The sequence below is a fragment of the Crassostrea angulata genome, chromosome 6 (genome assembly GCF_025612915.1).
Source record: "Crassostrea angulata isolate pt1a10 chromosome 6, ASM2561291v2, whole genome shotgun sequence".
In the NCBI taxonomy this organism is placed as follows: domain Eukaryota; kingdom Metazoa; phylum Mollusca; class Bivalvia; order Ostreida; family Ostreidae; genus Magallana; species Magallana angulata.
Window position 1 is genome coordinate 60,907,461 of NC_069116.1, and position 15,165 is coordinate 60,922,625.

Sequence of the window (15,165 nt, forward strand, 5' to 3'; positions counted from 1 at the left end):
TAATCGAGAACTACATCAAATGTATTGCTTCACAGGCTGTCGTGATAGAAATCAATTCTCTAACGACTTGTCCTTTGTTCACCAGGGTACGTATATATCTGAGCCATAGATCGGTTACTCCTGTATTTCTTTAAAAGTGTCATTTTACCGGTTTGAGCTCCATTTTATCGCTATTTGACAACATAAATACACAGAATCAATTCTCTAAAGACTTGTCCTTGTTCACCAAGACACGTATTTCTGAGTCGTAGAGCGGTCTCTCCTGTGTGTTCTTATAACTATCCAGTTCCTGGTCTGAGTTAAGACGTGTCTTGCAGAGTCTCTCCACCATCACTGCTCCCAAGATGATTGTCAGAGTATTGCTTGTACATCGAATTCGATCACTAAAATGTTAAAAGAAGACATTCTTACGCTGAGAGAGCTAGCAAGTCAATAACGAATGCTCAAAGCACACGTTTGAAAGAATTATCTCATTATTGATATAAATCAAAAGACAAGAAACAAACTACAAGAATAAATAATGGTCCAATAATTTAATATTCTGATTGCAATGCCATATTTTATTGGCTTAACAGATTTATCAATAGAGTATCGTTTGTAACATTTTACTTTCTTCTAAATATGGTGCATGCAAGACACCTGCTGTTGTTACATTACTTTAGATGTCGTACAAAATTACGTCATCACACACGTCATGATGTGACGTCGGTAAGATATGTCATCTAAAAAGAATTAGGAGATTTTTAAGCCAATCAAAGAAAGCGTTACAACCAGAATCAAATTATTCGTTGGTAACTTTGTTTGCAACTATATACAATTGGAAAGAGAAATGTGATGGAATGTGACTTACTTGTACCACTCTAGCGCCATGAGGAGGCCCACGTTATGAACTTGGATGTCTATAGAGGAAAGAACCACTAGAATAGACACCACGCTGGCGCTGGGGACAGGGGGCGTGGCCAGGGACCCAGCCGTGGCGAGAAGACTGAAATAGATCAATTAATCAAACGATATATTTGTTCTTTTAAATCACGTCGAGAATATGTTGGCTTGAGATAGAACGTCCAATGAAATCATACATATAGGCGTCGGAACCGGGGGGGGGGGGGGGGGGACTAGAGGGGGTTAAGCCCCCCAACTTTTATTTTGCGAAGTTAGACCTAACCACTAGGGACATAGCATCATAGAAGGTTCAGCCCCCCCCCCCCCACTTTTTCTCGCAGCAAAGATAATTGATCCTAAATTTACCTTGAAAGATTGAGAAGTTGGAGTTGGAGACCCCCCCCCCCCCCCCCCCCCCCCCACGCTAGTGATACAGACTGAGTTTAATAATTTAGCTTACATCAACTCTTGAATAGTCGATACATAAAAAGAACCATGCATGGTGCACATTTTGATTAAATGATGTTTTGTTTATTTACTGTCTGTGTTAGATCGATAATTGTATAAATACAATAAAATTCTGGGAGTGTTCACATGAACTTACCCGATGACGACCACTATGGACGTATCTATTGTCATCCCATCTAGTTGTGCCAAGAAAAGAGCGGACAGACAGATAAACATACAGCTACCACATCGCTCTAGTGACGCCCCAACAGGAAGGAAAAAGTTTGAAACCCTCGTGTCCACGTGAAGATTTTCATCCAAAGTTTTTAACATTTCTGGTATACCTATAACGCTACAATATCAAAATTAAATAGGCGCGCGTTGTAGAACTACTATCCAAATCGTTGTCAATTCTTATTTTTTATTGATTTGTTGAAGGAAAAAGTACGTTTTTGTGGGGCCCGTTTCACAAAGAATACTTAATACTAAGAATATCAAAGATTCTGCAAGTTTTCAATTGATTCATGCAGTCACTTAACCAATAAAATGCTTTCTTTGGTGATTCATGCTGGATATGAAGGTAGCGACATGGTAAAAAAATACATAACCCGCGTTAGAATTAGCGGGTTATTTAATTTTTTTCGGCTATGATGGCTACCTTCATAACCCGCATGAATCACCCAAGAAAACATTTTGTTTATATTTACATCTTTTTTTTCAAACAAATTAATGTATTGATTGTAAAAAGTAAGTGAAATCCTCTTTACTGTTTATGTACATCAATACGTTAGATAAAAGAAACAGCCAAATCGTCTCCTATTGGAGTTTGAGTCTGACGTCATCATCATTTCGTGCAGTCCGTGATTTTTCTAAGGTCGATGTAGGTTTCGACAAATCAATAAACGGGGCATGTAGATTTCTGTCCTGTCAGTTTCTACAGAGCTATGAATTATCCGTAAGAAATAGAGGGATTCACACTCGGTAGATGTAAATATATCCAAATGATATTTGAAACAGAGAAATATACAATGTATATTCACGTAGCAGAAAGCAAAAGAGATACTACGGTCGATGCATTCTCTCTCAAATTAAAAAAAAATACCGTTTTCAAAGAATATTTGTCAATAATGTCATTTTATCTACCCGTGTGTGCACGTGAATGTAAAATAGTGTACAAAATTTCAGTACATGTACATGGACACTACACTATTTATACTCTATTACTAGTAATTAACACATTTTACTTTTCTAAGATGCTTCTAGGCGAATAAGAGAATGTGCTTTCACATTCACGTATAACATTTACATTTGTGTCATATTAAAAAGAAAATACATGATGGGTATAAATTTAGAATTATAATATGATATGAACGGGGCCAAAAAGTAATGGAACATGAGTCAACTGCGTTTCGGTAAGAACGGTTTGTAAAACAGCTATGACAACTATAAGGATCTTCCCCGAGTGTAAACTTAGGCATATCTTAAGTTCTATATTAGGAAACATCTAAGGAAATCTTTGTGAAATTGCATGGCTCCTGAAGAAAAAAAAATATAAAATATTCCATAGCATTTCTGTTGTATGAAGATACTTACGAGCTTGCAGGACCAAAAACAGTCAACCAAGATCTCAAGCAATACCACAAGAAATATAGCGGATTCTTTCTGGTGGTGATGAAGTATGCGAGTGGAATAAGGACCAGCTGATGGAAAGCGATGCCGATAGAGTGTGCTAGAACAAACATCCCCATACTGGTGAACACACTTTCTATGTCGGAAGCTTTCAGTAGGGCGGTGGTAATGAGGCTTGCCACCCCTACAGGAGTCAACCTGACAGTAAAAAAAGAAGAAAGACAACTCTTACAATAGACAAAGAAAATGACAATAAGAAAAGAACATGTAATTTAAGACAAATGAAAAAGAAGCTGATATTTTAGACTTAAAAATAATCTGACAGTCTAATAAAAGGTTATTTTTTCTGACAATAGAGAAAAGCTTACAATTGATAAAGAAGATGGCGTTTTAGAAAGTTTCAAATCATCTAACAGTAGAAAAGAAGCTGATTATTTTAACATAGAAAAAGAAGCTGACAGTTGAAAAAAATCCAATTTTTCTTTTAATTGACAAACAAGCGGACAATTAAAAACCAAGCTAATATTTCCAACAGTATTTCCGATAATTGAAAAAAAAGCTGATATTAAAGATATATTTAAATGAATATAGAAATTGTGATATTTCTGAATGTTAATAAAGAAGATTTATTAAAAAACGTTTTGGCAGTTGACAAAGATGCTGACATTTCTTAAAGTTAATAAAAATAGCTGATACATCCGACTGTTGATAAAGAATCTAACATGTAATAAACAAGTTGTCATTTCTGGCAACTGATAAACAAGCTGAAAAGTCTATCAGTCGAAAGAGTATGGAGTTTCAAATGGAATTTAAAGAGAAACTAACTTACCATATGATCCAATTCAACAGATGGGCAACTAAAATATAGATGGTCTCAAAGAACGTGATGAAAGGTTCGGCTCTGTCCTCTAGTTTACTGGCCGTAATACCAAACATCAGGCACGCAATGATAAGACCTGGCGACAAGAAAAAGGCAGATTTATTTTAATCATTTCTAAAAACAATTTCATGGGTAAAACATTTCTAAAGAAACAGGAAAGATGTACAGTCTAGTATAATCCTTGGTCAACACATTGTAAAGATTTATTTAGCAGTGATAACATTCAGAATAAAACATTCAATAGTTATCCCCATAATCCGATGCTTATTTGATTGTTCTTCGTTAACGTAATTCATTCCGGAATTTGAATTGTTGCAGTGACCGTTAATCAAAACTAATGTTTGCTTAGCAGTTGTCTGTGTCAAAGATCAGCTTAGATACTCATTGTCACGGTGGCTGTAATTCAAAGCTAAAATTCGATTGGTTGTCGCAGTAATTCCTAAATAGAATTTAGAAAATAAATTTATTCGTTGTCATCGTAATTTATACAGTTGTACCGCTTACCCAGAATGTTTGCTCCACTCGTAGAGGACAGAGCTTTCTGCACCTCTGTGATGGTGCTATTTGTACCGTTTATAACCAACGTGCGAGTGATGCGTGTATACTTCGTTTGGGTCTAAAACAAGACATAAATTGACTAGTTCTTGTTATACTGTTTGAAGATGTAATCAAAAGTTACAAAAATTGATAAAGTTTAAAGAATTTTTTTTTCTTTCTATTAAACATTTTGATTTTTCCAAAAATTCCACTCAATTGTCATCTATACACTGTAAATAAATTTAAGGAATAGTGACTCTTTTATGACCTTGTGTATATACCCTATTTGCAAATTCATAAAGGAGAGTATTTTACCTTTTGAAAACAAGCTGTGACAACATTATCAGGGAATAAATTCCTGAAATAAAGATGTTCATATAATATGATAAAGTGGATTTATTTTGATTAACAATTATTTTCCGTTATATTAACGTCATGAATCCTTCCTACCTGATCATGTCAGCAAACATGTCACTGGTTTCTATGTTGCTCTGTACGGGATTGTTGTCTTCAGACCTTGACAGATTGACGTGCTTCCCTGTATTCAAATATCTTGCCTTATATGTGGATACCAGAGAGAGAGAGAGAGAGAGAGAGAGAGAGAGAGAGAGAGAGAGAGAGATTCTGTTCAATGTTTAAAACACGACTCATTAAGATTTACAGTTTCTCTGTTTTCTAAATTATAAATTGGATAAATAAGTTTTACAAAAAATCCGCAAAATCTTGTTAAATAATGTTATCGATGTGACAACGGAGAATAAACAAACTTTAACTATTACTAATTTTGTTTGTTACTGAGTGTCTACAAAAATGTGTCGGGTTGGTAAATTTTGTTTTGGGCAAGCAAAGCTGAACCTCCTATGAAAGTAAACGACCTGAAAAACTCCCATAGAGAGTAAAAGTCCTAAAAAGTGTTTTGGTTTTTTAGGACCTAAATGGTTTTTTCCCAGAAATCAGCTAGTATTTATAAGAAAGACGCGCAATGTTAATGACATTAGGTCAATAGGTTAGCGTTGCAATCTTAATTTTGTCGTTTGCCATCTAATGAGATTTCAAAAACAAACACGTGATGAGTTTATTCCAATGACGTTGTGTTATTTCAGTCCAAGGCAAAACAAACGCTAATTACCCGGCTGCATGAGAAAGAAGAGGATGATGGCAATGACAGCCCCTACAGCTGCAGTCACCAGGATGTAGCAGAAACTGACGGCACCCAGACGTCCGTTAGTTCTAGCGTTCATTGAGGCTGTTCCTGAAGTGAACAGATTATAAACGGAACATATCTCAATGCAGTGTTTTTATGATCCTACGGATTGATGAAGGATTTCTTAAACGATGAAGGATTAAGCTAGTTGAAGGCATGCAATTCCTTAGAAATACATTTTATTTAGCGTTTTTTTTTTAATCTATTCGATTCCATGTGTTTATGCAAAATTAGTTTAAAAGAGAACTGTGGGATGTTGTATTTCATCAAGTAAGTGAGGGTAGCCTGTAAGGATAGCAAATGTGGTAAGTCTTTATGCAACCAAACTGTCAGGGACAGTTTTGCTTATATATAATTTGTTTTCCAATTTGTAAATGTAACATAAAAGTACCTTATATCAAAATGATTCGTGAAAGGTTGGGGAAAGGGGAAAAAGAAACACTCTATTGTTGCAGTTAAGAAATGATTGAATAAAAGTAATTATTAACTTAGGATGTAGGCTATTTTCTGCCTACCTATAATAATACTGGACACAATTAGAGGAAGAATCGTCATCTTCAGCAGACGCATGTAAATCTCTCCGGGTAGACCTGACCAAGAAATAAATTCAAATCTGTATTGACAAAAAAGTTTGTTAATGTCAATTTTAAGACGATTTGATAGAAAGCAACGAATAGAAATAGTATATAAACCATTACCTACCAATCCAAGTAAGGGCATCAGTGGATGGTTCTAAAGGTCGCAGTCCAAAACCGAAGGCAAACCCCACCGCCACACCAATTAACACACTTATAATTAGTGCGTTACGGGACAGAAATCGAACACACTTCGACCGGTTGTTATTCATGATGCTTTACAGTCTGTAATAGACTAGGATGTTTGACAAGTAGATAAAAGTCCAATTAAACGCGAAACAATGATTTTATGTCTTCTTTTTTTGATACATTTTGTTAACCCCTTTAGAGAAAAATAATAAACCTTTATTATCCTGCAAAAAAAATAGAACTAGTAAGAATCTCACCCTCAAGGCCAATTTGGTGTGTATTTTTTGATTCTCTTTCAATCATTGCAGTTTCTCCATACTACCTATATGTAAGCGTCGTAATTTGACGACGTTGACATTTTAAATATATTGACGATTTTCCTTTTATCGTCAAAATTTCCACTCGTTAATCTACTTATTGCTCAAACAACTTGTGACCAAGCTGATAACTTTACCCAGTCTACCTTCCGCTTTCATGAACGTTCTGAGAAGTTCTGATAACCGATGTCAGTTTTCAATCAACCTTATAGGTCTAGTATGTGTTTGCTTTAATTTTCGGTTCTTTATCTTTCAGTGTGTTTTGTATCCATCCCCATTTTCAACCCACATTTAAACGCACACATCTAACACCCCGCAGTAGGTGAAAAAGAGATATATGGAATTTATATTCTATATAATTTCCACTTAGAATTTAAATTTTGTCAAAATGAACATTCGTCAGTTCTTTTTTCATGAATATCGTAAACTTTTTAACTCGTCATAAAAACACGTTTAGGAAGCAGAAAAAGACACCTTTTACAAACAGCTGTAGAGATAAAAGCTCAAGTTCCAAAACATGACATATTAATACTAGTGAGCGATGGAAATGCAAAAGTTGGAACCATAAATGCAGGATGGGAACAGGTCATGGGACGAGAGGAAATAGGCACTTCAAATAAAAACGGATTATGTCTGGCAGAAATGGTTAAAGCTGGCAGAAATATGTGCTTTAAACAACCTTGTTAATTGTGGAAGTCTCCTACAGCACCTCTGCATACCTAAAATTACATGGGAATCTCACAATGGAAGAGATAAAAACAAAAATGACCATGTAACGGTAAATGGCAGATACAGGAGATCAATCATGCGATGCCACGGTTATACATGGAGCAGATATCAATACTGACACAATCTAATCTAACGAAAGTAAAATTGAAACTCTGCAGATATACAAAACCGTTTGCAAAAATAGGAATCTGTATGATGTTAGCAGATTAAAAAGAACACAGGGTATGCAGAAGGTTCAAACTGAAACTAGAAACAGGTTCCAGCAACTATCAAGTGCAAAAAAAGATGTCAGCGAAAACTGGGTTCAGGTGAAAGAGATATATGATTAAACAGCATAAAAATATTTTTTGGCCTATGAAAAGGAAACTAAGATTGACTTATTACTGAAACACACAAAGCCATAGATGAAGGAAGGACATTTGAAGAAATTGGAAGATTAAACTTAGAGAATGAGAGAAATCAAGAGAATAAAATTTAGAGTTAATGACAAAGAGGCCAAACACGGAGGGGAAGCTGATAAAAGAAAAAAAATAAGAGGATATAGTTTTCAAGGATTAAAATGCAGCAAAGTTCAACCAATTCGGCAAGGTTTACCAGCTGACTAAACAGCTCTGTGGAAAGAAAATGAACAGCGGCACAAGATTGAAAGGTGGCGAACTACTAATGGAGGAGGGAAAAAGTAACTTAAGTTATTAACAGAAGCAGCAGAACTTCCTGAGGTATGTATTGTCCAAACAACACATATATAGAATTAATACATCATAAGTAAGAGAAAAATAGTTTTAAAAAGAAGTCATAAAAAGGGGAAACAGAAAACGCCCTTGCATAGATAACATTAGCGCAGAGATGTTTAAAGAGAGTGAAGAACCAACAACAACTATCCGCTCCTTTTTAAAGTTTTTTTTTGAATAGTAATAATAGACGGAGTAAGTTATGGGATAGAGGACAAACTAAGGATGGAACAGGCTGCATATAGGAGAGAAAAGGAGACTTCAGGACAGGTGTGCATCTGTAGAACAATACTGGAACAGTCCATAGAATGGCGAGCACCTTTATAAATAAGCTCTATAAACTTCAAGTATGCATTTGGCATCTTAAAAAAGGTTACATTATGGGATATACTCAAATCCTTCAGAACTCCTGATATATTTATTAAGTCATCGGAAAAATATAAAATAGAAGGACTAGATGCTTATACGAAAACGGAAAAACAACTGATTGTTCGAGTTTAAGACCGGAGTTCCCTTTCAACACTCATGTCCACCAGAAGCTTTTGACTACGCCGAAGACCTGGCGCTGATGTCCAGCAAATATAGCGATATACAAGAGAAGATCACCAGGTTTAATGATGTCGCAAGATATACAGGATTAAATATTAATAAAACAATAAGCATGAGGATAAATTGAAAAAAGAACTATGCCATCAACTTAAACAACAAGAAAGTAAAAGAGGAGCAAACATTTCTTTACCTCAAAGCCACAGTGAACAAGAATGGAGGGACGGACGCAGATATAACGAAAAGACTAGGATCAAACAGGAATGGTTTTTCATCCCTGAACAACTTATTGAATTCAGCTTAAAACAGCCTAGACATAGCTAAGAGGTTTTTTTATAACATAAATATCATCTCTGTTACTGTAATGCTCTGAACTATGGAGAACCACACAAAAAAATTAGGAAAAGCTTGAAACATTTTATTGGAAATTCCTTTGGAGAAATCTAAAAGTTTTTCCATGATACAAGGTTAAAAAAATCGAAAATAGTTTTCATTTAAATTGTTTTAAGGCAGATTCATTTAAACGTTTCAACTACAAAATACGAACCATTATTATATCTGGACAAGGACAACATTCAGCCCCATTTTGTCAATATGTCACATTACCAAATTCAAAATAACTTGATTTAATTTATTTTATGTTTTTGCAAATCTTCAGCAAAGTGCACTCTTTAGGCTCACTTTCTAAGGGAATTTGGGAGATTTGTTTGTTAAGTAGCCATTGAAATTATAAATAAATTCCATTTTGGTGCACCTAGAAAAGGACGTTCTTAGTATCTGAAGACATAAAAAGATAGAAAATTGAAACAGCAGAAGCTAGATCAAATAGAGCGAAAAACTACTGATAGCTCTTCCATTAATATTGTCTTACCCTTGTTTGCTGGATTTTTTAGCTCACCTGAGCTGAAAGCTCAAGTGAGCTATTCTGATCACATTTTGTCCGTCGTCCGTCTGTCCGTCTGTCCGTCTGTAAACTTTTTACATTTTGAACTTCTTCTCTAAAACCGCTTATCCAATTTCAACCAAATTTGACACAAAGCATTCTTATGGGAGGGCAAATATAAATTGCAGAAATAAAAGTCCGATCTGTATTCAAAGCGGAGAAAACCTTGAAACTGTAGAAAAAGGGGGTGCATTTTTTAAAATCTTCTTCTCAAGAACCACCGAGGCAAATTCAACGTAGTTTAGCATAAATTATCCTTATGGGAAGGAAAATATAAATTGCAAAAATTAAGGGGTAATTCTGTTTCAAATCTGAGATATTACAAAAATAATAATATAGGAAAGGCGTGTTTCAATCAGTTAATAGCCTCGGGTTCGGCATTCGGTAAAATGGGTAGGCAAGACTTGGCCTGGGCAAAACAAAAGATTGTCAGTTATTAATCTCCCAATCTCATTAAAATTTCAGGATATTTGATGGACTTGTATATTTGTATTCGCTGTGAATATTGCTGCAAAATAATGCGTATTTGGAATTGACGATTGCCGATTTTCCCCGGCTTTTATTTTGCCACGGCACGGGTTTGCATACCCATTTTACCAAGACTCGTATTCCATACTTCTGAAACGAGGTTCTTTGTTTAAAGCAGCCATGACATTATACGAAAAGGGTCGATCTGACTATGATGAATTTGCTTGTTGTGCAACAGTTCGAGTATGAAGGGAAATTTTGAAACATGGAAAATATATTGGTGCCGATTTTGGTAAATCGAAAAAAGTAAATTGAGGCTAAACATTTCAATGCGTTGACAGTTTTCACATATGACGTTGGTATTAGCTTGTTCTGATTTCCGTTTCGTTTTCAGTATTTATGCTTTGTAACCTGGAAACTATCGTCTGTATTTCGTGATTTTTACGTATCAAATCAAACAGAGACTTCGGTAAATCAAACAGTTAACTATTTACCTGCGCAAATTAAGCAAAATCTGATGTAGGGGTACTGAAATACAATTCATTTTATCGGTAATTCGGCATTATCTTTTGCGTAATGGTAGATTACTGCAATAGGTTTTGTTGAGACGCTCGGCATTTTCTCGAGTTTATTCAGTTTAAATAGAGTTTGATATTGGTGACGGAAATATGTAGGCATACACATGTATATATATGATTCATTTCGATAAAATAAACAGTGTTCTTTATTTGTTATACAGTCATGTAGTGCATGTTTCTTGTGTTTAATTGTTTACAATTTTTATTTACTAACCATATTTGAGTGTTAAGCTTCGAATTATAAGCAAGATACAGAGATTTGCTCACAATTCTATGTTTGTACACAGATCTTAAAAACTAAAGATTAAAAAAGTAAAAAATTTATCAATATTTATTAAGAAAATTTTAAGTCTGTTCTTCAAGAAACCAACTTTAACAACTTACTGTATTGTAAACTTAACCTTTTTAGCTCACCTGAGGGTTGGGCCACAATGTGGGGTAAAAGTTTAACAAATGAATATATACAGTAAATCTTTAAAAATCTTATTCTAAGAAATTAATCAGCCAGGAAAGCTGAAACTTGTGTGGAACCATCCTCAGGTAGTGTAGATTCAAAGTTGTGAAAATCCTGACCCCCGGGGGTAGAATGGGGCCACAATGGGGGATCGAAGTTTAACATATGAATACATAAAGTAAATCTTTAAAAATTTTCTTCTCAGAAATTAATCGGCCAGGAAAGCTGACACTTGTGTGGAAGCATCCTCAGGTAGTGTAGATTCAAAGTTGTGAAAATCATGACCCCCGGATGTAGGATGGGGCCACAATGGTGGGTCGATGTTTTACATAAGAATATATACAGTAAATCTTTAAAAATCTTCTTCTCAGAAACTAATCAGCCAGGAAAGCTGACTTGTGTGAAAGTATCCTCAGGTAGTGTAAATTCAAAGTTGTGAAAATCCTGACCCCCGGGGGTAGGATGGGGCCACAATGGTGGGTCGAAGTTTTACATAGGAATATATAGAGTAAATCTTTAAAAATCTTCTTCTCAAAAACTAATAAGCCAGGAAAGCTGACACTTGTGTGGATGCATCCTCAGGTAGTGTAAATCTAAAGTTGTGAAAAACATGACCCCCAGGTGTAGGATGGGGCCACAATGGGGGATCGAAGTTTAACATAGGAATATATAGAGTAAATCTTTAAAAATGTTCTTCTCAGAAACTAATCAGCCGGCAAAGCTGAAATTTGTGTGGAAGCATTCTCAGGTAGTGTAGATTTAAAGTTGTGAAAATAATAACCCCTGTAGGTAGGTGGGGGCCACAATGGGGGTCGAAGTTTAACATATGATTATATAGAGTAAATTTTAAAAAATCTTCTTCTCAGAAACTAATTAGCCAGGAGAGTTGAAACTTGTGTGGGACTATCCTCAGGTAGTGTAGATTCAAATTTGTGAAAATCATGACCCCTGGTGGTAGGTTTGGGCCACAATGGGAGGTCGATGTTTAACATAGGAATAAACAGAGTAAATCTTTAAAAAGCTTCTTCTCAGAAACGAATTAGCCAGGAAAGCTAAAACTTGTGTGAAAGCATCCTCAGGTAGTGTAGATTCAAAGTTGTGAAATTATGATCCCCAGGGGTAGGATGGGGCCACAATGGGGGGGGGGTCAAAGTTTATCAAAGGAATATATAGGGTAAATCTTTAAAAATCTTCTCAGAAACTAATCAGCCAGATGATTCTTCATAATTGTTAAGACTTTGACCCCAGGACAATTCTTTGGCCTCACGAGAAGGTTCAGAGTTATATCCCATATATAAACTATTGTTAAGGATCTTTTTGAGAACTGCAATACTCAACATATGATATGACTATAAAATCATCCTGTTAGAAAAGGGACTAAAATGATTATAAACATAAGAATATCCAGGGAAAATGGATTTTATTTATACAGGATCTACATGTATTATTGTACATTGTCCAGATAGTTTGTATTATGACTCCATTAAGCTGATTTTATCATACCTATTGGTCCTCAGGTGAGCGATGTGGCCCGTGGGCCTCTTGTTTTTTGGTGTTTTTTTTTTATCAAATTATCAATTATGTCAAAATGCAAAATAAATATTTTAGCATGCAAGACAACTATTTCAAATTTTTACGTAACTATGCATAGGGAACTAAGTGTGAAACCATATGAAGAACTAAATATAAACAGTGTACTTGCAAGCGCTTGATGTAGTATGTATATTGAATTATCATAAATTTTTAACATAACAATTTATCGATGACATATAAAATGATACATTTACTTTTAGCAAGAAATTAAAGGTTCTAAATCAAAGAACGTTTTGTTAGACTAAACCGTTTATATAAAATATCTGTGAGTTCTTGATCTATGTTTAACATTAAATGTTCTTAGAAATATGATGATATAATATGAAAATACTATACACGCTGTAATCTATTACCTATTAAGTATGAGAGAGAGAGAGAGAGAGAGAGAGAGAGAGAGAGAGAGAGAGAGAGAGAGAGAGAGAGGACAAACATGTAATATAATAGCATCTGATTTCACACTAACATAAAATAAATATATGAAATAAGCATCCTCTTTCACACTTATACCAATTTTTCTCAAAAGTAATGTAAACATTTTAAAGCTTATCTCTAAGCATAGCTCACTTCATTCGCACATGGTGTTTGCGATTTTAATTAATGCCAAGATAGCGTCGACGTTTGTATGAATTCAGCGAGAGACTGACGTAAGGAGGAATATCACTACTGTCAACGCTAATTAATCTAACAGGTCCATTAGCCTTGTTAATCTAATACACACTATAGCAATCTGTATAAGATTTGCGCTTACTGATACAAAATCACATGTGGTTTATTAAATTTTAATTTATACATACATCAAAAATGTTTTCATACTCTAAACAGGTTTACTCTTGAACGTTTTATTAATTTAGTTAATCTAAAATATATTGATGAAATTAATATGATTTTTATCGGAATACACTATCAGTCGCCATTTTCCATGATACAAGATTCCAAATTCATGATTCGATATCTGAATTTTTTTGGTAGGAAGGGGCACTAAAATTTGCTTTAATCTAAGGAATTATTTGATTATTTCTCAGCGTTCAAAATTTAAATCTAAAAACCTGCAATTTGTATTACGACAGACTGGCGGACTTAACTTGGCATTGTAAATAAAATGCAATATGGCATGTACATAAGCTAAATGTTTTCATCTTATTTTTTACTAGGCTTCACAAATTGGTAATGAATACGAAATCCATATTTCTAAAACAAAAAACTTACAGCCATCTTTTGTCATTGCAGGAGTCAGCATCATAGGGTAAAATAAAAACTAAATTTGTGGTCATGCAACATTGATGATTAGATCTAGAAAAACCGTAAATAAAAAAAAACACTTACATGGTGTATTAATTCGTAGAGTCGGAAACACTGTGCTTGATAAGAAAAGTACGCGAAGCTTGTGTATTATGTAACAGCAATTTGCTAATCGAACCCACTCGGTTCTCCTCGACAACATGCCTGGGACGAGTTGCAAAAATATACACAAAATGCTTATGGGAAAAGGTGGACTTAGATTACACAGTTATAAACTGCAAAATAAGTTTGGTTTATTACACGTTCCTATCATTTAAAAGGATGAAAGTCAAAAGATAAAACTGTTTTCAATTTCTTATTTTTAAAGGTATGTTTTTATTTAAGAAGTTAACAGAAAATAATAACAAATCAAAATGAGTTTTGAATAAACAAAACCACCCCACCATACGGCTTTTGCGAACACGGAATAAGTTTCCGACTGTGTAGCAGTAGTAGGTTGCATTGAAAAAAGGGGGAAGTGTTTAATTTCACTTTAAACTGGCCAATAGAATGTTTATTTCAAACCTTTTGCTCTTAAACATTAAGAGATGATTGAATTTTTAAATAGTACAAAATTCTAATACTGTATACAGGATTTTCGCCCTATATCACATTTGCCATTGTACACTTGCCAAAGGTTTCACCCAGTCTTTAATTAGCCCAGACAGGGTTGTGTTTAAAGAGAGATAATTTGAGACATGAGAATTCGCCCAGTTTTGAATTTAACCGCTGACAAGAAAGGCGAAAAAAGCAAAAAACGGGGCTATTATTATCCCGTATACAGTAAATCAATGATGATTTTTTTCCGCTTCTGGTGTTTTAAAATCTTTAAAATCTTTCAAATCGTCAATAAGTTGTGTAAACAAGTAATTAAAGCAATATATGTGACCGTTCATCACCATTTTTACGCAATTCAAAAGAATACAAATCTGTCAAAATCATAAGTCTTCATTATCTCTAATTCCATTGTCATTATTTAATCTTGGATTATGAACGCTTGAAAGGAATTGGGTATATAAAGATTGGATTGTGCGAACCCGGACGTTGGCTCTGCTAAACTTGAGAAATGAATTGAAATGGAACTGACTGAACGCAAAGTTCTGTTGATATTATCAAAATTTAAGTGTGTTGTCTATCATATCTCTCAAACACTTCGTTTCTATATAAGTAGTAATAGTTTAAATG

At 34.6% G+C, this 15,165-nt stretch overlaps 1 protein-coding gene across 2 annotated transcripts; it reads right to left on the reverse strand.

Moving 5' to 3' along the window:
• Nucleotides 1-101: 101 nt before the first annotated feature.
• Nucleotides 102-6,485, reverse strand: LOC128187788 (excitatory amino acid transporter 2-like). 2 transcript variants are annotated; one of them, XM_052858377.1, is made up of 11 exons: nt 6,282-6,485; nt 6,095-6,169; nt 5,505-5,627; nt 4,826-4,913; nt 4,691-4,733; nt 4,343-4,454; nt 3,788-3,914; nt 2,923-3,156; nt 1,487-1,681; nt 851-985; nt 102-383 (listed from the first exon to the last, which is right to left on the reverse strand). In XM_052858377.1, the coding sequence occupies exons 1-11, from the start codon at nt 6,424-6,426 to the stop codon at nt 197-199; spliced, it is 1,464 nt and encodes a 487-aa protein (XP_052714337.1). In that variant the 5' UTR covers nt 6,427-6,485; the 3' UTR covers nt 102-196. The 2 variants fall into 2 exon arrangements, with proteins under 2 accessions (XP_052714337.1, XP_052714338.1); XM_052858378.1 differs by having other exon boundaries at nt 6,095-6,192; nt 6,282-6,352.
• Nucleotides 6,486-15,165: the final 8,680 nt, after the last annotated feature.

Excerpts from the sequence above, each read along its gene's own strand:
- LOC128187788 (XM_052858377.1), bottom strand. The coding sequence starts at position 6,426 with ATGAATAACAACCGGTCGAAGTGTGTTCGATTTCTGTCCCGTAACGCA. Across the intron at positions 6,170-6,281 it reads TGATGCCCTTACTTGGATTG|GTCTACCCGGAGAGATTTAC; the intron begins GTAGGTAATGGT and ends TTTCTTGGTCAG. Across the intron at positions 5,628-6,094 it reads TGTGTCCAGTATTATTATAG|GAACAGCCTCAATGAACGCT; the intron begins GTAGGCAGAAAA and ends TGTTCACTTCAG.